Source organism: Leuciscus leuciscus (assembly GCF_965113295.1).
Source record: "Leuciscus leuciscus genome assembly, chromosome: 22".
In the NCBI taxonomy this organism is placed as follows: Eukaryota; Metazoa; Chordata; class Actinopteri; order Cypriniformes; family Leuciscidae; genus Leuciscus; species Leuciscus leuciscus.
Genome location: NC_138746.1, coordinates 14,051,705 through 14,071,045, shown reverse-complemented (window position 1 = coordinate 14,071,045; position 19,341 = coordinate 14,051,705). Strand labels below are relative to the sequence as shown.

At 35.9% G+C, this 19,341-nt stretch overlaps 3 protein-coding genes across 8 annotated transcripts in view; 2 read left to right on the top strand and 1 right to left on the bottom strand.

Moving 5' to 3' along the window:
* vcla (vinculin a) overlaps window positions 1-6,309 on the top strand; it is a 42,167-nt gene extending 35,858 nt beyond the window's left edge. For 2 of the 5 annotated variants that reach the window (XM_082154185.1, XM_082154184.1), the window contains exons 19-22: window positions 2,274-2,465; window positions 3,740-3,943; window positions 4,057-4,161; window positions 4,248-6,309. In XM_082154185.1, the coding sequence (XP_082010311.1) occupies window positions 2,274-2,465; window positions 3,740-3,943; window positions 4,057-4,161; window positions 4,248-4,394 (648 nt within the window). In that variant the 3' untranslated portion in view covers window positions 4,395-6,309. Of the gene's footprint in view, window positions 1-411; window positions 1,211-2,273; window positions 2,466-3,739; window positions 3,944-4,056; window positions 4,162-4,247 lie in introns of those variants that run through there. The other 3 variants (XM_082154186.1, XM_082154187.1, XM_082154188.1) reach the window with 2 other exon arrangements.
* A 142-nt stretch (window positions 6,310-6,451) lies between these two features.
* Window positions 6,452-11,889, bottom strand: ap3m1 (adaptor related protein complex 3 subunit mu 1). The gene is made up of 9 exons (XM_082154189.1): window positions 11,641-11,889; window positions 10,371-10,651; window positions 9,683-9,854; window positions 9,469-9,606; window positions 9,281-9,366; window positions 8,838-8,971; window positions 8,558-8,765; window positions 8,288-8,432; window positions 6,452-7,552 (listed from the first exon to the last, which is right to left on the bottom strand). The coding sequence occupies exons 2-9, from the start codon at window positions 10,641-10,643 to the stop codon at window positions 7,452-7,454; spliced, it is 1,257 nt and encodes a 418-aa protein (XP_082010315.1). The 5' UTR covers window positions 10,644-10,651; window positions 11,641-11,889; the 3' UTR covers window positions 6,452-7,451.
* Window positions 11,890-12,485: 596 nt separating this feature from the next.
* Window positions 12,486-19,341, top strand: part of adka (adenosine kinase a) — a 159,951-nt gene continuing 153,095 nt past the window's right edge. Inside the window, exons 1-2 of one of the 2 annotated variants that reach the window (XM_082154190.1) lie at window positions 12,486-12,640; window positions 14,973-15,047. In XM_082154190.1, coding sequence (XP_082010316.1) covers window positions 12,585-12,640; window positions 14,973-15,047 — 131 coding nt within the window. In that variant the 5' untranslated portion in view covers window positions 12,486-12,584. Of the gene's footprint in view, window positions 12,641-13,657; window positions 13,774-14,972; window positions 15,048-19,341 lie in introns of those variants that run through there. The other variant, XM_082154191.1, reaches the window with a different exon arrangement.

Below are 19,341 nucleotides of genomic sequence, written 5' to 3'. Positions count from 1 at the left end.
GACTTCTTTCAAAAAAACTAAAAAAGCACCGACCCCATACTTTTAAATGATAATGTACATTTAAATACAATAATAAATAACTTTAACGAATTACAGTTATAAATTAAAGAGTGAAACTCAAAAAGCCTGTCAAGAGTCCTAAATGGAAAGGGAAAACGAGATGTGTTTGCGCTTTTGTGTACTGCTCTTTATGACTGAAATGTTGCTTCTTTACAAATCTGAGTGTTTTTGTTGTCTTTAACCTGAAATGTGGAAATCTCTGTGATGATTCCAGTTTCAGGGGGAAAAAATGAACGGAAACTGTCATCTATGAAAGACGTGTTTGCATGCTTGATCTCTAACGGTTTTAACAAGTAGATTTACTCATTTTTTTACCATAGTGATGGAGCAATACATGATTTTTCTTCGCAGCTGTACCCCAAAAGAGCATCTGCTATGAAACGAGACAGACAGGACTACCCGAGTTAACTTTTAACTAATGGGAAATATCTTCCTCAGAGGATGCAATATCAACGGGAACTAGCATGGAACTGATACAAGCTTATTGCAAAGGCTCTTGTAGGTGATAGAAGGTGATGTAAGCAAAAATACTTATAAAACCCAATCATAACTTAATAAAACCCAATCAGGTGACCATAGTGAGAGCCCACTTTATGTGTTTGTCCTTTTGTGGATGTTTGTGTGCTTTTCCTTCTACTTCTATCATAGTTCAACAGTCCTTTTATTGGCTTTGTCTTGGTCCTTGTGAAAACTATTTGTTCTTTTGCGTGTTAACATGGTCTTTCCCTGTGTGTATCTGCACGCAGCCCCATATTTATTGCTTGTTCAGTTATGATAATACTCTCAATTTAATACAGTGTAAAAATTTGAAATAAATGGATTAATAGGATGATGATATAGTGCAGATAGATACTCTGCTGTTCAAAAGTTTGGGTTAGTTATGATTTTTTTAAATGCTTTTAAAAGTATTTGATATGCTCCAAGACTGCATTTAATCAAAAATACAGTAAAATAAATATTGTGAAATATTATTACAATTTAAAAGAACTGTTTGTAATTTAAAAATATTTAAAATATAATTTATTCCTGCATCATTACTCCAGTCTTCAGTGTCACATGACTCTTCAGAAATAATTCTAATACGCTGATTTGCTGCTCAAAAAACATTTCTTATTATTATCAATGTACTACTTAATATTTTAGTGGAAACGGTGATACATTGTTCAGGATTCTTAGATTTGAATATTCAAACAGCATTTATTTGAAATAAAAAATTTGAAATATAATTTTTTCATAAATTATAAATGTCTTTAACTGTCACTTTTGATCAAGTTAATGCATCCTTGCTGAATAAAAGTAGCAATTTTCTAAAAAACCTTACTAACCCCAACTTTTGAAAGAAAAACATATAACTTTCTAGTTATACTCATCTATAATATATTTTAGCAGCTATAAATTCCTGTTTGGTCTCTGGAAAATAATTACAAATCTTTATATAGTTATAATAAATGAAAATCCTTTTTTTAAATAATTTTTCTAATGACAAAATATTTTTAAGGACAATCTCTATAGCACAGCCAAAATTTAAATAAATAAATAAAATCCAGTCATTGGTTAAAGCATAGTTCACTCAAAAATGAAAATGTTGTCATTACTTTTTTGTCATTACCCTTATGTTGTTCCAAACATGTTCAAGTTTCTTTCCTCTGTTGAACACAAAAGAAGATATTTTTAAGAATGTTGGTATGAAGAACTATGAAAAAAATACTATGGAAGTCAATGGCTGCCATCAACATTCCCAACATTCTTCAAAATATCTTCTTTTGTATTCAACAGAACAATGAAACTCATTCAGGTTTGGAACAATTTGAGGGCAAGTAATGACAATTTTTATTTTTGGGTGAACTATCCCTGTAAGTACCATTCAAGCTCAAATTCAAAACCATTTAATCTCCACAAGCTTTCAAAGTTGCTTTTTTATAGAGAACCCATCGTGTCTTGTCGGGGGCTTTGCTTGTTTGCTCTCTGTCCAAATTAACCACCCAGTTTACCTCAATTTTAAATGAGAATAGATCAGTTACACAGTTTTCAGTTGACATTATAAACCTTGTGGCAGACATTACCCAGCAGGACCCAGAATGCTTCCTCTCCCAGCCATCCTAAACCCAGCCGTTCCCACAACCATGTCCTGGGACTCTTCATCCAGTGCCTCTCGTACTAACTCTGTCCTTCTTTCTCCATGCTGGTCCCCCCCTCCCCCTCCCCAGCCCCAGCCTGAGGTGACAGACGAGGGTTTTGAGGCCGCTGAGGCGGAGGTAGATATAGACGATGAGGATGAATTCACAGACAACGAGGATGATTATGAGCCAGAGCTGCTCTTAATGTCTTCCAATCAGCCAGTTAACCAGCCCATTCTGGCCGCTGCGCAGTCTTTGCATCAGGAGGCTCGCAAGTGGTCCAGTAAGGTACTCCTTTTTTCCGGCCTCGGCGGGCCGCAGCATCCCTTCTGCATCCAGATATTATTGTGGGAATGCTGAAACCAGATAGCTGCTGCTGCTGCTGTTATTGCTTCACACTTGGGTCCGGTGTGGTTTTTTTGCTGCTGGGGTGGCCAATGACCGCGACTGGAATGGCAAGTTTGTTGTGCATTTTTTGGACAAACTGATACTGGCTTCACAAGTCACTTCCCTGCTCATTTCTGATAGTGTCATACCTCTGTGCCTCGGTTTTGAACAAGGAACCATTCACTCAACCGCTGCTGCCAAACACTCTGCTTTTGCCAACCTGTGAAGCCATGGATGACAGTTTCCCAATGACTTCAGAATTACACGTTGAAGTCATGTCACATGCCTGTTTGTTTGTTGTGCACTCTTTTTCTAACCATTTAAATGAACCATGTCCAAGCCATCGTAGGATGATACATTTTAACACACTGAAACTCTGCATGCCTGTGTACAAAAATAATTGCCTCAATAAAGGAAAATGCAGAATTCTACTCAAGGTATACTGATCAAATGTAGGTATTTTTAAATTTTTTGACACGTAATTATAACTGGGAATTCATTAGATGGGCACCATATTGTTGACATGTTGGAGAAAAAAAAACATCTGTTTCTACGGAGCCACTAAAGTTACGCTTGCAGAAAAAAAATGTCCCGAGACGTTCTCATGCACACCAAGAAATGTCCCCCATATGCGTGAAACGTATGATGTTCGTGTGTAAAAAAAACTTTTATTGTATCCTGCAAATATGAATTTAGTGCCTCCATGAGTACCTGCCGTGCGTACGGGAATAGTAGATATGTAAAAGCGTTTCTCGTTTCTAATGTGCGCAAAAAGTCAGGTTTGTTAGTGGCTCCGTGATTCTGTGTTGTTGAAGTCTCGCTACATTTTTATGCAAATTTATTTGTACATAGCGTGATATTTCCCAAATATAGGAGAAATCATACAATCAGTCTTTGTCTCAAGAGACATGAACCTATACTAATTTTAAAAAGGCATGATTGATGTGCACTGGATGAACATGAAGTGATTCTAAACACTATTTGTTTGTCTAACTGACATTTAAAAAGGTTATAGATTGAAATTAGACATATAGTTATAGCTATTTACCAACGATCACATATTAACAACAGGCCAAAATTATCTACATGATCAGTCTGTGACTGTAGGAACAGTTTTTGACATTTTACCTGTTTGTCTGTAATCAAACCCTCATTTAAAGTCCTTGTGCTCTTAGGGTAATGACATTATTGGAGCAGCAAAGCGCATGGCCTTGCTCATGGCAGAGATGTCTCGTCTGGTGCGTGGAGGCAGCGGAAATAAACGTGCCCTTATTCAGTGTGCCAAGGACATCGCCAAGGCCTCCGATGAGGTCACGCGGCTGGCTAAAGAGGTAGCCAAGCAATGCACCGACAAACGGATTCGCACAAACCTGTTGCAGGTTAGTGGCGCAAATATCATCCAACAGTGCAGCTCTCTTCCAGCACAGACAGATGAGTATTTGCAAATCGGATTATTTTGTCACTCCAAAAAACTCCGGAATGTTTATTCCAGGTTTGTGAGCGTATCCCAACTATCAGCACTCAGCTGAAGATCCTGTCCACAGTCAAGGCCACTATGCTGGGACGTACAAACATCAGCGAGGAAGAATCTGAGCAGGTGAGGGCAAGGCACATTCACAGCCATCTTAAATAAAGGATTTATTGCATTTGATTAGAACTTAATTGATTGTGTTTGTCTTTAAGGCCACTGAGATGCTCGTGCACAATGCGCAGAACCTCATGCAGTCCGTGAAGGAGACGGTCAGAGAAGCAGAAGCCGCCTCCATCAAGATCCGCACAGACGCAGGGTTCACTCTTCGCTGGGTCCGAAAGACCCCCTGGTACCAGTAAACTGAGGACTAGTTGTTTTCCATCAGCAATTCGCATCCTTGCCTTTTCAAACGTCCAAAGTCTGATAAAGGGTGGCAAGAGGAAAGGACCTGATCCTTAAACTTTTGGACATTAGCGTTCGGTTCTAGTTTCGGGGTGACTGGTATTACTTATTTTTATTTACTTGCTGGTATTTGTACTTAGTACACTTATTTTGTCTTTACGGAGGCTATTTTTGTCCTGAAAGTTTGCTGTAGTTACCTTTATCTCACACTACGGAGGTATAGTGTAGGAGTACACAGGAAGCATATTTTTTAAATATATATTTTTTGGTATGTTGGGTTTCCAAATTCCAGGTATATATATTTTTTGCATGAAGAAGTTTTCTATTTTATATTGGAGAAATATGGCACGATGACTTAAATGCCTCTCTCGAACAGTGTTGGAGTTCATGATGAAATTTACTTTAAATTAGTTTTTGACAATTAAATTTTCTTATTGAAATTGTATATATTTATACTTATATTTCATCAGATCATTATCACAGATCATGTTTTAGTCACAAATATACAACAAATAGTGTTGTAAGCTTTACTTTGATAAAAAAAAAAAAAAAGGTTTTACGGCTGGCTGTTTTAAGTTATAATTCACTATAATGAACGTTTCTTAGCTCATATTTATAATGAACTTTTGCTTAACTATTTATTAAACAGGATAATGCCTTTTTTGATAGGCCATGCCATTACAGAGATGTATTTTGCATGGCACGGTTGATGCCAAAGATTTTGTTTTTTAAACTTAATATCCACAAGCTATCAAATAAACGCGTCTATCTTGTTAAACTACAGACATGTGAAAGCTTGGATAGTTAACACTGAAATTATTTTTCCTTTCACACTTCACTCTTTCTGTTTGTGTTTGTGAGAGTGTGAATGTTTTTGAGATTTCTTAAACTCCTTTCAAAAGAAAAGCACAATCCTCACAACAGTTGAACTGTTCTCTCTTAGCTTAGTCGTTTTAGTTTACAGCTGTAATTTTGATATTTCTCTCAGTGTGATTGTTTTCAGTTGTAGTATATTGATGATGGAGCTGTCTAAATGTATCTTCCATTTGGATAGAATGGGTAACAAGACCCAGGTGGCTTGTTGATACCTACGTGTTTGGACTCTGGAGATGCTTAAATGGATAGTTTACCCCAAAATGAAAATACTTTCATCATTTACTCACCCTCATTTCGTTCTAAAACAGAAAATATTTTCAAAAACATTTTTGTCCAGGCAGTGAAAGTCAGTGGGGTCTAAACATGTTGTTTTGGACCACACTGACTTTCAATGTATGGACAAAAAATTTTTTTGAAAATATTTTCAAAATCCACAGAAGAAAGTAAGTCATACAGGTTTGGAATGACATTTGGGTAAATATTTATAATAATAAGTATAATTTTTTTTTTTTTGTGATCTATCATTTTAGTGACTGTACAAAATCAAATGTGTGGAAATCGTGCAATTCTAGTATGGAAAGCTTAGTAGCACAAGCTCATCACCTTTAGCTGAAGATGCACTCTGAATTCTCTGTACAGCAACAGTTAAACTATCATGATGCTTCACTGCCTTGCATTCACTTAAAACTCTATCTATAACATATACATTTGAAAGATGACCTTTTCAGCCCCCAATATAGTGCCTCGTTGTGAACGTTTACAGGGCTGTATTTGTATGTGTAATAGCATGTTTTGGGTTCTGATGACATTTAACATTTCTTTCTAAAGAGTGAAAATACTGCTTTGTGAATGTATATGACACTAATGTTGACTTTTTGTCAGTGTCACATAGAAAAAAACATCTTATGTGCCTCAGATTGATAAAAATTTTCTGTTAGGTGTTTCGTTTGAAAACTTGTGTCAATAAAGGGACAAGTTCCTGTCTCATTTGTTAAAGGTACTGCACTTCAATAACCACACAGAGATTAAAGGACTCATTAGATATTAACTTCTAAGACATTCATTGTTAATTCTTTCAAGCATATTCACATGAAGCTAAAATAAACAATTATTAGTCAGACACGCAAAAAATACCACATTTTGTTTGGAAACTTTATAAATCTGAAGGCTTTTGGTTTAAATACATATCTTAAAATGCAGTTAAGCAGTTCCCTTGACATTTTATAAAATAATGCAATTGTGTGTTCTTTGTGATTGTGCAAATCCTCAAAGCTACATTAAGGTGGGAGACCTGCATATCTACAGTCACTGCAGGTCAGTGAAACAGAACAGATTTTATCACGTGTGCTCACAATGGCTCCATAGTGCTTGTATTTGGCTAACTTTAAGTGTTAGAGTAAATTCTCTTTTCAGCAGGTACAAGTGCCATTCACCTCTGAGCAGTGATGTGCTTGTGTAGTAGAGAAGTAGAGCATCGTTGTAAATATGTCCTGCTATAAGCATGGCTGTGCTTTTAAAGAAAGGCCATTTTTTCCATTCAAAGGCCACTGGTCCAAAATAAATGACATGGCATATACTGCTTATGTAAAATAAGGACTGTGTATATGTGTAGAAACTCTCAGGTATTGTTTTGTACCAATATCAAAGATTGTAGCGCAGTAATGTGATTAGAAAAGAGCTTGTATCATTCATTCTCATATTCCACTACCTAAAACAGATGGTTTCTGTGCTAACATGTTCCACCTTTAACGACATGTGAATGCAGTGTTACTGTAACAAGAAGAATCCTTGTTTTTGATGGCACAAAGCTAAGCGTTTCTGGCAGAGACGTACTGTACCTTAAATCCAACATTATACAGTTTTAATACATTAATGGAATGTTATTGATATGAAGATAAAGATTTACAAAGAAAAAAAACTCCCAATTCTCTGCAGTGGAAAGATGTTCACTTCTTGCAAATTGCCAGTTACTTCCCACAAAACAAAGAAAGATAAATATTACAACAATAAATGTAACTTCGATGTTATAAAGAAATAAGAGAGATTGTGCACAGTTTTAATTCTGTATGATTTGTCACTTAGAAAATGGCACCTCTATTAAACTTTTGGCATATCATTGTGATACTCTGCAGACGGCCTCATGTCCTGACCTGGAACTTCCCAGCTTTGGTCACATATTTCACACCCTTGAATGGTTTATATTTCTCTCCGTACATGTCTAGACGGTTCACTTTCAATCCTGTGAAGCAGAAGAGAGAGTGAAGTAAGCATAACTGTACTTTATATAGCACATTTTAAAAGTGCTGTATTTTTTTTATTAGGATTTTGAAAGTTTTGAAATGTAAAACGAATAAGTAAGATTATGCACTATTTCTACACTGTAAAAAAACTTAGTGTTCGTGCTGCCTTAAATTTTTAAGTTTAGTTAACTTGAAATGTGAATTATACTAAGTGACAACTTAGATATTTGAGTTGACTAAAGTTAAAATTATGGCAGCACAATTTTTTTTTACTGGGTAGGTCATTAATCAAATAAGTACATTTGTGACACTGACATGTGAACTCATTTGTAAAAAAGATCAGATTAAGAATAAAGTAACAGAATTATTATGAAATATTATAATAGCATTTTATTTTTAAATTTAATTTATGGTTAAGCTGAATTGAAGAATTGAAAGTTCAAAACAGCATTTATTCAAAATCATTTCAATACATCCCTGCTAAATAAAATTATTTATTTTATTTATTTATCTAAATGACCCCAAACCTTTGAATGTTAGTGTATGTCAGCATACACATACAAACATGTGGAAGGAGATAATAACTTTATTTTTTGTTCTATATTTTTCTTTTTCTTTCTAAATTAAGTAGGGTTATGGCAGCTTATTGTGCTTGTTAATTACAACAGTGCTTTATCACAAGGTCCTGCTAGCAATGAATAACGACCAAAGCTGATAAAAGGGCCCTAGCCTACCTGAGATGGCCAACTGCTGGATTTTCAGGTCAATGTTCAGACTTGGGTTCTCCTCTGGTTTAGGAGCTCCAGACTGCAGACTTATACTTCCTTTCAGATTGGGAAGCTTCAGGGGATTTAGTTTCCCTATGTCCCACAACAAAATCTACAAGACAACAGTAAGAATTATTAGTCACCATCTGAGCAAAATGTGTAGTGTCATTACTAGAATGACTCCGCTAAATACAATGAATAACAATCAATGAAACTGGAAAAGAAAGAGTTTGTGACCTTTGTGACTGGGTCATAGTTGTAGGTTCCCTGAGTCGCATTGAGGTTGGCACTGAGAACCACTTTGGGCATGTGTACGGTCACTACCAAACACTCCACAGTCTTTCCCATGGTCTGCTTAGGACCCACAGTGATGTCCAGTCTTCCTGAAGATCCAGTCTCAAAGAAACTGATGTTCTGCTTCACATATACCGGGATTGCTACAAGGCTGCAAAAACAGATAAAAAGCTAAATATCTTTAATGTTTTAGGTTTATTCCTTAACCATTTTCTCCACATACTTCTGCGCACTGATGTGATATGACATGAGCTGAAAGTTTCCATCGGGGGGAATGAAGGAGATAACTCTCTCACTTTCCCATCTTTTATAACGGACACACGGATGAAAGCTCACGTCGTCCAGGAGTCTGGGGTTCTGTGGATGGAGATCATACACAGGTATTCATTCTACAGAGTTCAGTTTTCGCAAAAAAATCGCTAAATTCTGTTTAAAATAGTTTCAGATGGAGTGTAATGCTTTGTCTCTTGTCCATAACCAAGATACTCAATCCTCAGGTTAACTAAAGGTGCCAAGTGGCTGACCTTTTGTTGGATAAGTGTTAAATAAGAGCACAGATATGGACAAGATATTTCAAAGAAGCAGTGAAATTTAAATATAGTTGACGACACAGGACAATAAATTGTATACAAAAAGAAAGAAAGCCAGATGATTAAATGCTCTCACCATAAATGAGAGAGTAAGGTCTGGCATTCCAGACAGTTTGACACAAGCATCAATAACTCCCTGGATTTCTGCAAAAACTGTAGTTCCTGAAACAGAAGAGTACACCAGCATTTATCTTGAAAGGAAATACAACTCTTGCATTCACATGCACAATCTAACTGGAAAATCGACGGAAAATTCGGACTCACCAGACTTATCCAGGATGGCATCGATTTCTTCCACCACATCAAAATAAGCTTCATTATTGGTATATTTAACACCTGCTCTTCTCCATGGGATAGTTGAGAGCTGACCAGTAGGGAGGGTCTCACCAACATTACTGCTGCCTGAAGATTGCGAATCAGTTAGATTCTCAACATCATATGGCCATGAATAAAATACTCATGCTTATGGTCGTCTTACCTGTGATGGTGTTGACCATCGACCGCAGGATTGTGGGAGGTCTGATAAGTTCCTTCAAGATGTTGGATTCTGTGGCGAGGGGGAAGCCGTTATCCAACATTTCCTCCAAGAGCTCATAGACTATGACCACATTGTCCTTGATAGTGGTCTCAGAACATTCTCCAAAATAATCCTGCATAAATGATTATAGAAAAAACATTAATTAACACACATTCTATTCAAGACATCAACAATAAAATGTACACTAAATTTGAGCGTGATATGATTTTATTTTTCTAATAATTTCTAAAAATACTTTTTAAATGTTATTTATTCCTGTGACGGCAAAGCTGAATTTTCAGTATCATTACTCAAGTCTTTAGTGTCACATGATCATTCAGAAATCATTCTAATGTGCTGATTTGCTGCTCAAAAACATTTCTGATGATTATCAATGTTGAAAATGATAATTTTTATTATTATTTGATGAACAGAAAGTTCAAAAGAACAGCATTTATTTTGAAACAGAAAACAATTGTAACATTGTACACTTTTTACTGTCTCTTTTGATCCAATTTACTGTGTCCTTGCTGCATAAAAGTATTAAGAAAAAGTATTAAGAAATCTTACTGACCCCAAACTTTTGAATAGTAATCTATGTTTGGATATTATTTCTACAACGCATTGTCAGTAGTTTTTTTTTATGTACCTGAAATGTTTCTGCGATTCGATGCAAAAATTCTATTACAAAAAGCGGAGGCACTTCTGTTTGGATGACAGAAACAAAGAAGATCTTCTCACGGTAGATGTTTATGAGATAGTGATGAGGGGTGCGGATGACAGGAGGCACATTGTCAGGTTCCACCGCTTTCTCTCGTGCTTCGAAAAAATAATCGCAGACAGAGCGGCTTATGACACTCTTCCAGTGTTTCTCCAGGAATAAATCTCCACCATTGTTTATCAGGAACAAGCTGTGAATCATGGTGAGGGCTGGAAAGTCAATGGAATGAAAACAGGACGATGAGAATGGAAGTTGCGGTGCTAACAGATATGAGGTACTGTTATTCCAGTGCAGAGAATTTATGCATGGAATTTACACATTAAGTTTTTTTTTTTTTTATAACACTGCCTATACAAACTAAATATAAAAGGGAGTGGCTGATTCAAGAGAACCTCATGCTACTTAAACTCGCCCACTAATTTATTTCCCTACTTATTGTTTTAAACCATGTCTTTGTAATCTACTTTACGATAAATATCCAAATTAAATACTATATAAGAAATAAAACTAAAATTCTATAACTTAAAGTAATATGGATAGTGGCTTTAAAGCAGATTACAAAGACATGGCTAAGATAGAGCTAGAGAAAGTATAATTGCCAATTTAAGGTAAATATACCATAGAAGACTTGTCAAAATACAAGGAGATGAAAGATGCTTTTTTATATATATATATAAAAATAATATGTATGTTAAATTGAAGCGTGTTACTCCTTTTATCATCACTTAAATAATAAAAATAAACATTTTAAACAAGAAATTATATTGACCACCACTAGTTCTGAATGCACTTGACTGAACTACATTTCATGTTCTTAGCTCTGTGCATGCAACCACTTTATCATGATACACAATATGAGACAAACATGTTTGTGACATATACCAATAAATGTCCAGTTTTAAAACTTAAGAACATATCATTTTTTTGTGCCTATCATAACTTATACTATATTTTCGCGGTATGCAAACAAAAATACTAAATAATGTCGGACTGTGCGATTGTTAGTTTAAAAAAAAAAACATTCATCCCTCAGAAAACACTAAAAACAAAAGCATAAAAGTTATGTTTCCTGAAAGAAGAGTTAGAGGATATCCTGTGTCTACCGATTACGTGAGGCTATAGTGTTCGTGCGAGCAAATACAGGATGTCAGCTATTCATAACTACACATATCTAAACTTATTTTTAAATAAACCTTACCTATTGACAGCTGTCTTGATTAATGTTTTCAGGCAATATCCTTCGCTTGTAAATGTGGCAGATGTGTCACTCCTACTTCCCCGTTCATGCGTCCAAATATACGCCTGGCGCGAATTTAAGTGAAAGTTGATTTAAAACACAAACAGTCGATCATTGTGAAACAAAGCGTAATTTCAAATATGTTAAACGATATTTCTGCAAAGCATGTGATTGATTAAAGTTTATAATAGTTCAGAAATGTACATGTTGCTCCGGCAATACACCGGGACAGCTATATGTCTGTGGTATTTTTTCCCTCCACGGCTAGATTCATTCCGAATCGGTTCTTTTGAGCAGCTCTTTAAAAAAACGGTTGAATGGACAGATGCACTGGTTCTTTGAATCATCAAGTGACATTTAGGAACATATTATTGTTTTGATTACGTTTTTATTTGATTTTATTTTATTAAAGTTTATTAAAATGGGAGTTTATTGTAATTTCATGTTTCCCAGTTCAGCTGCCATGCTTTATCCAGTTTAGAAACTTGTAAATTTAAATGTCATACAAATGTCATGCAAAGACTTCAATATATAATTTCAGTTATTCTGCTATTAAAGTAACTTTCGCACAGACAGTGCAATCTTTGGTTCACTTGCTATATTTTTACTGACTCACTGAACCGAGAATCGAATGCTTTTATTAGCAGCTCAATCACCTGTCCCATCCTCAGCTCATTATGAATCAGAAATGATCGAAAGAGACGATTATCGATTGAATGAGTTCACGAGAGCCGCGTGCTCCGTTTAATTCGGTTTAATTGGGATTCGTGAACGAACAGTTGTGTGAATCAATTCATTAAAATGATTCGATTCAAAAGAACTATCCTTCACCCGCTCTCCCAGATGCTTCATTCGCTCTACAAGGTGCCTGGAGCGTATTTGATAGAGCACTTTCACACTGCAGCATGGCGTCCGATGAACCTAAAGCCAAAAGGATTAAACTTGAGGAAAAAAAGCTCAGGTACAGTAAACACAAGCATCGGTTGATGAGTGTAGAATGATAGAGTCAATCGTGTGATGAGTATTTTTTTTTAAACATGGGGCGGTTTCTTTGCGGCTACTTTTGGGTCAGAGGTTAAACGTTAGTAGTCTGAGCTACACTTAAAGTCCATGTGCTGCCAATTCAGCGTTTTCTCTCAAAAGCACATTGTTATTGCACTGGAAAAGAATGAATCGGGCATTTTCCTATGAGCAATGCCGATGAGTGCAGAAGCATTTGCTAGCAAACTCGTGATCATGTGGCATTTTGAGGAGTGAACATTATCCAAATCGTTCCACAATCAATTTACTTCTACGTGAACGAATGATGTCCCCGTGTTGTTGTCTATGTATGATTAATGCTTCCGTTGTCCTTGAGTGTTTTATATAGACCACTGGAGTGCGTCCCCTGGGCTCCACGTGTCTTTTGTTATGCTGTCGGGCTCTGCTGCACAAAAAGTCTTCCCGCCGTAACGTTACATTATCACAGCATTAATAATTTAAACACGCATGCATATATAACATCAGTACATGTATGATGTATCTATACACATTGGAAGTGTCCGTTCAGTACTGCATGCAAACGTTTGCAAGTTGTGTAGGTCACTTTCCGGTTGGTATTTCTGTCCCAAAACTATAATTGACACCATGCTTTCCAGATATGCGGTGGCTTTAGCCGTGCTGTCATTATTAAGTTTCAGACATGATGACAAATGTGTCGTAGGTTTTTCAGATAACGTTAATGGCTAGTAAGATAAGATGATAGTATACTAGTGTCCAAGCGTTGTCATGTCAGCTCACATCTGGATTATTGGTCATTATTGTTTGTATTTACATAATGGATGGTAAATGTAGTATTTGCGCTTAATATTTACATTTAGGTTTATTTGATATGCTTGGCGCCTAAATATTTTAAGCCAAAAAGCGTAAACAGGACAACGAAAGCTCTGTGACATGTCTCGGCCAATCAGCAGTCGATGCTGTTCTGTTCTCGTCGTTCAGCCAATCAAGTAGCGAGGTGCTCTAAGCGCCTGAGTACTAACTTTTCAGAGCGCTGTCTGACTGTCATTAAACTCCTGTGAGCATCACCTCAAGCATCCTCATGCCTACAGCCAGGTAGGGCTAAACATGTATTCAGCTATTTGAGGATTTTTATACGTTTTCTAACGTTCCATAATTTATCATTCCGTAATCATTCAGTATCATTCCATAATTAAAAAATAATAATTTTACACTCAAATAACGTGCGTTTTTAAGAGAATCTGACGTTTTGTATGTTTTGCCTAATGGAAGCTCATAAAATGTGATGTTATATTGTTTCCTTTCTGCAAAGTTTGCTTATTTACCTTGTTGCTAAGGTGGCTGTTTTTAACTTTTAGCAGTACAGAAATTTAGTTACTATAGAAATTATTTTATTTACTTTAACTTCTTTTTACGTTGAATAGGACCCCCTAAACATCTGTTTTAGAGCACACCAAGCTTCACAAACTCCCACACTGACACATCTGTGCTTATTCACAAGTTTCCCATAACTTGTACTAAATTGTTTCTTTGAATGTAGGAGCGTGAATGGAGATCATTTAGAAGAATTTTGTTGCCTGTTCATTCATGTTAGAAAATTCATGTCTCTTTGTTTCTAGTATTTGTAAGTGCTCCCTTATTTCTTTACATTTAATAATATAGAATAATATATCGTCTTTTATCATTACACATTGCAAAATGAGTAATTTTATCACGTCTGTCAACAAAAGATTAGAGGCAAGGTTTTAATCTTAGGGTCTCCACCACATGTCTCATCCAGGGTGAATGAACGGTCAGTCACTCACTCAGCCACGTGCTTGAATGCTTGAATTGTTGGATGTAGTGACTGTCTAATGCTCTCTTAAATGTTTTAGTCCCTATTTTAAATCATTTATTACATGACTTTCTGTCTGGCTAAAAAAAATACTGAGTAATTTTGAAACTCATAGACAAAACATCATCTTGCTTGAAGCTCAAATATGGATTTCTTGAAAAAGTACTGAGAACATTTTTTTATTTTTTTTTATTATGTAATGTTCTGCAGTTTATGCTTGACTGAATCTTCCATGTTTTCGTGTTGAATTTCTGTTGGGTTCAGTTTTACCCCTCAAGAGAAAAATACTTGAGTTATGCACATTTTTTGAATTTTTGGTGAAAATGCTGAAAATAGTCTGCAAGTGAATCATAAAAGCCCTAGGCTATGTTTTTAGTGTAACTATGCTTGTATCTGTTGTCAGGATTACTCGATTGTTTTCTTAATGTTTTAACTGGAGACACATGTCTTTCTTTTGCAGTCAAAATGCCCTTTTCGGGATGGGAAACCCCCTGCTTGACATCTGCGCTGTGGTGGACAAAGACTTTCTAGACAAGTAAGTCACATGGTTCTTTAAAATCAATTTAGATTTAAATCTGTTTGACAACATGGCTAGACACTGCTGTACATTTGCATTGTTGTCTTGTTTTTTGTTTTTGCTTTTAATAAAGATGTCACCCGGTGGTTAATCTTTGGTCAGCCTAAGTTAGAATTGAACAGACGTTGGAAGTCCAGTAGCTTTTGGGTTCATAGTAGGTTTAATTTCTTTGCAAAAAAGAAATATAAAAAATTGTTTATTAGGCCAAGTTTCCTTGTTCTTTGAGGAAAGTGGCACAGACACTGCGCCTGAGAGGAAATCTCCTTTTTGACTCATTCCAATACTAGTCATAAAACAATACCCCTCTGCCCACTCACCCCCTCCATTACATAACCTCAAACACACTGGCAGTGCCTGTCTTGCCAATAATGTCCTTACATTACCATGACCGTGAGGTGGCACACTTAGAGAGGTTTTACTAAGCAGATGTTTTCAGTAGTGAGCAACCGAATTTGACCTTTCATCACCATTTAAAATGTGCAGGTTAAACTGGTTTAATCTGTTTTGTATTGTGCAATATAGAGCTGCATGATTAATTGTTAAAAGATCACGATCTCGATTCAAACATCCACTCAATATCATTCCTAAATGACAAAGTTGGTTTGGATATACTGTAAACACTAATGTCTACGGCAGATCACCTTCTGAAAGTAATGAAGAGTTCACACTGCATGATTTTCAAACTAGTCGGGTCACTGTTCTTTTCACACTGCACGACTATCTGGGGTAACATTCAGTTGCGGCTGTGTTCACACTGCACGATGGATAGGCGACAGGAGGTTTCACACTGCATGACTTTACAAAAGAAAGAATCACCGACAACTTCTGTTTGGTCCACAAACTACGCAAACTATGTGTTTACACACGCGAGAAGTGATAGAAAAGAAGTGAGAAGGAAATAACGTTAATAAAGTTCTCGCGCGAGACTGAAATTGTTATAAAAAATGATAGCCCGCAAGAAGTTTGCGATCCAAATTGCCTGTGTGCTGATTTGCAGCGAAAAGGGGGAAAAAAACTATTATGAAGTAGGAAATGGTTGGTGAGACGAGGGGAGCAATAATTGTGTGTTCTGCAAAGAGAGTTGGGGTAAATAAATAATTTTGCAATGTGCTGCTGGTCAAGCAAATGTTTGTGTTTTGTTTCTGTTTTATATAGCTGTAAATATATCTATTAAAATACTGATATTCTGGTCTATAACTCCTCCCGCTGCCCTGTATCTTGTTCTCTCATTGGCTGCAGGTCATCGCGATGTAGTTTTCAGTCAAAACACATTCACTCAGCAGGATTTTGAATCGTTTCGTTGAATTCTCTCAGATCGCGTCTTTGATAATTCACATTGCGTGATTGTCACTCACGTGAAAAAGATTTGCCTATTTCGGGCATTTGTCGGCGATCTCCCAAAACCTGTCGGTGAGCAAAAATCGGGCTTAAAACCGTTCGGTGTGAACTCGGCATAACTTGGTGCTTCAAATAACAATTGTATCGATTACATCGTTACACCACCAGGTGGTGACAAGTGACTGTTAAAATGTATTTGTCATTGAATCATTCTGGATATCCGTTCAAAAACGCTGATCCATCCACTAATGAAACAAGTGAAGTATTTATGAATGAGTCATTGAATCTTTCTTTCAAACCCTTTTTTAAATCCATTCAGATTAATTCAACATTTTAAATAGACTGCAGCAATTAAAATTTTGCCAGAACCTGTTATTTTTTACTCTATTACGGCTCAACTGCAACCTTTTGTCATACTTTAAACTTCTTTTATCTTCTTTAATCATGTTTATCTTATTTAATCATGAATTTGTTTGTCAATTTCGACATTATCAACTGACCAAAATTGAAGTTATTTGTCCTAGTATCTATTTATTTTGCTTAGTTGTCTGTTCAGAGTCATGGAAGAATCATGATCTCTGTTTGAAACAAAAATAATCCTAAACCTCAATTTAACAAGATCCGTGCAATACTACATTATGCGAAAAAGGTATCGAGGCGCGCAAATTTAAATTCTCATATGCTGGATGTTCTATAATTTACCTAGACATACATTTGTCTATAAATATAGAGGTTCCTTAAATGGTCAAACTATACCTCGTTGTATCTTAACTGGCAACACTTTTGCAAACAGGTTGGGTAATAATCTTAAAACTGCTGTTTCAGACAGAACAGCTGGACCTGTGGCAGACTTTGTCTGTAATGATTTCCATTTGATTTATTCCAAGTGTAGAGCAGTTTGTTTAGTTGCATGACCTGATGTTTGCAGGGCAGAGTCAAATAATAGATGACTAAGATGCATTAAGAGAGATCAGTAAGCTGCCTTTTTAATGATTAGAAATTGGCCCAGCACATGATTGACCAAACACCAAATATAAAAAAGATTTATAAGGCAATAGAAAATTGTTTTAGCGACTTGAGCAATTTGATTGGTCTATAAAATAAATATAGCACCCATATATATATATATATATATATATATATATGTATATATATATATATATATGTATATATATATATATATATATATATATATATTCATATAGCCTATATGAAATAAAATTGCTAAATCTCTACTAATGCCACTTGGTCACTTATTATGTTCTCTTAAATATATTTTTTGTTGTCAAATTAAGGTTTGACTATCTGGTTAATTTGTCATCCTTTCTTTTCATTTGTGAGAAAATCCCTACCAAGATCCCACTAGTTTATGTGCATACCCTACCCTTCAAAAGTTAAAGGTCGGTAAGATTTTGAAAATGTTTTTAAAAGAAATCTTGTACGCTCACCAAGGCTGCATTTATTTGATCAAAAATAGACAAAAGTAAGTAAGACTGAAATATTATTACAATTTAAGATGACTCTTTTATATTTTAAAATGTAATTTATTCCTGTGATGGCAAAGCTGAAATTTCAGCATCATTACTCCAGTCTTCAGTGTCACATGATCCTTCAGAAATCATTCTAATATGCTGATTTAGTGCTCATTAAACTTTTCTTATCATCAATGTTGAAAACAGTTGTGCTGCTTAATATTTGTTTTGTGAAAACCATGATACAGGATCTTTGATTCACGATTCATTCAGGATACAGGATTCATCTTTGATGAATAGAAAGTTCAAAAAACGGCATTTATTTGAAGTATAAATCTTTTGTAACTTTGTAAAAGCATTTACTTGTAAAAATCATATTTGATCCACTTAATGTGTCCTTGCTAATTAAAAGCATTAATTTCTTAAAGAAGAAGAAAATCTTACCGAGCCCAACTTTTGAACGGTAGTGTAAGTGATACTCATAAGTCATTATTTTTTTCGAGCTTTTGTCTCCAAACAATTTTACTGTTGCTTCATACTCTTGGGTAAATGAAGGCACTCTGGGACAAGTCCTTCCTAGTCATGTGATCTCAATAAGGCCTCCAGTAGTTGTGATGAGTCAATGTCTTGTTCCATAATCCTTTTCAGATGTAAAATTGCACCTTATTAGATTAACTGTTTTGAACATTTGTACTACAAACACAGACTTCAGAGAGCCGTCAGATGATTTTCTTTTTTAAATGTACACCAAGTTCTATTTCTTCTATTACGAATGACTCATATTTGACCATGTTTTGTAAATGCAGTTCTTGGATGGAATCAGACACAGAGTTCAGTTTAAAATGAAGCAGGCACATAAATGGACTCACTTAACCCCCTGGGGTCGGTGGTCGCGCAGGCGATACCAGCTTGCTTTTTTCTTATCAGTGCAAAAGAGACTCAAAATACTCTGTTGATTTTGAGCTTACATATAAGTGTTGTACATCATTCGATCCTGTTAAGTGTCTTCTCTTTTTTTGTGTATACTCATAATCAGGGCTGGACTGGCCATCGGGCATACCTGGCATTTGCCCGGTGGGCCGACGTGCTTTTTGGGCCGATACATCTCATTCATACATTTTTATTTTTTTTATTTTTTTTAAACGGCCCATAAAATGTGTACATCGGCGGCCCATTCGTTTTGCTTAATTGGCGGCGCTAGTCAGTGTTAGTAGTTTTTTTTCTGACAGACCAGCCCATGAAACGCGTAGATCAGCGGCCCATTGGTTCTTTTCTTGATTGACACTGGGCTGGCCCAATCACAACTTTAAACGAGTGAGCGAGCGTGCAGCAGTGTCAGTGTGTATCTGTCAAAATAGTCAGCGAGATGGAGAAGAAACGCAAGGATTGTGCAGAGAAATAGCGTGAAAAAATAGAAACAGGCCCTGAAAGCAGACACTGTA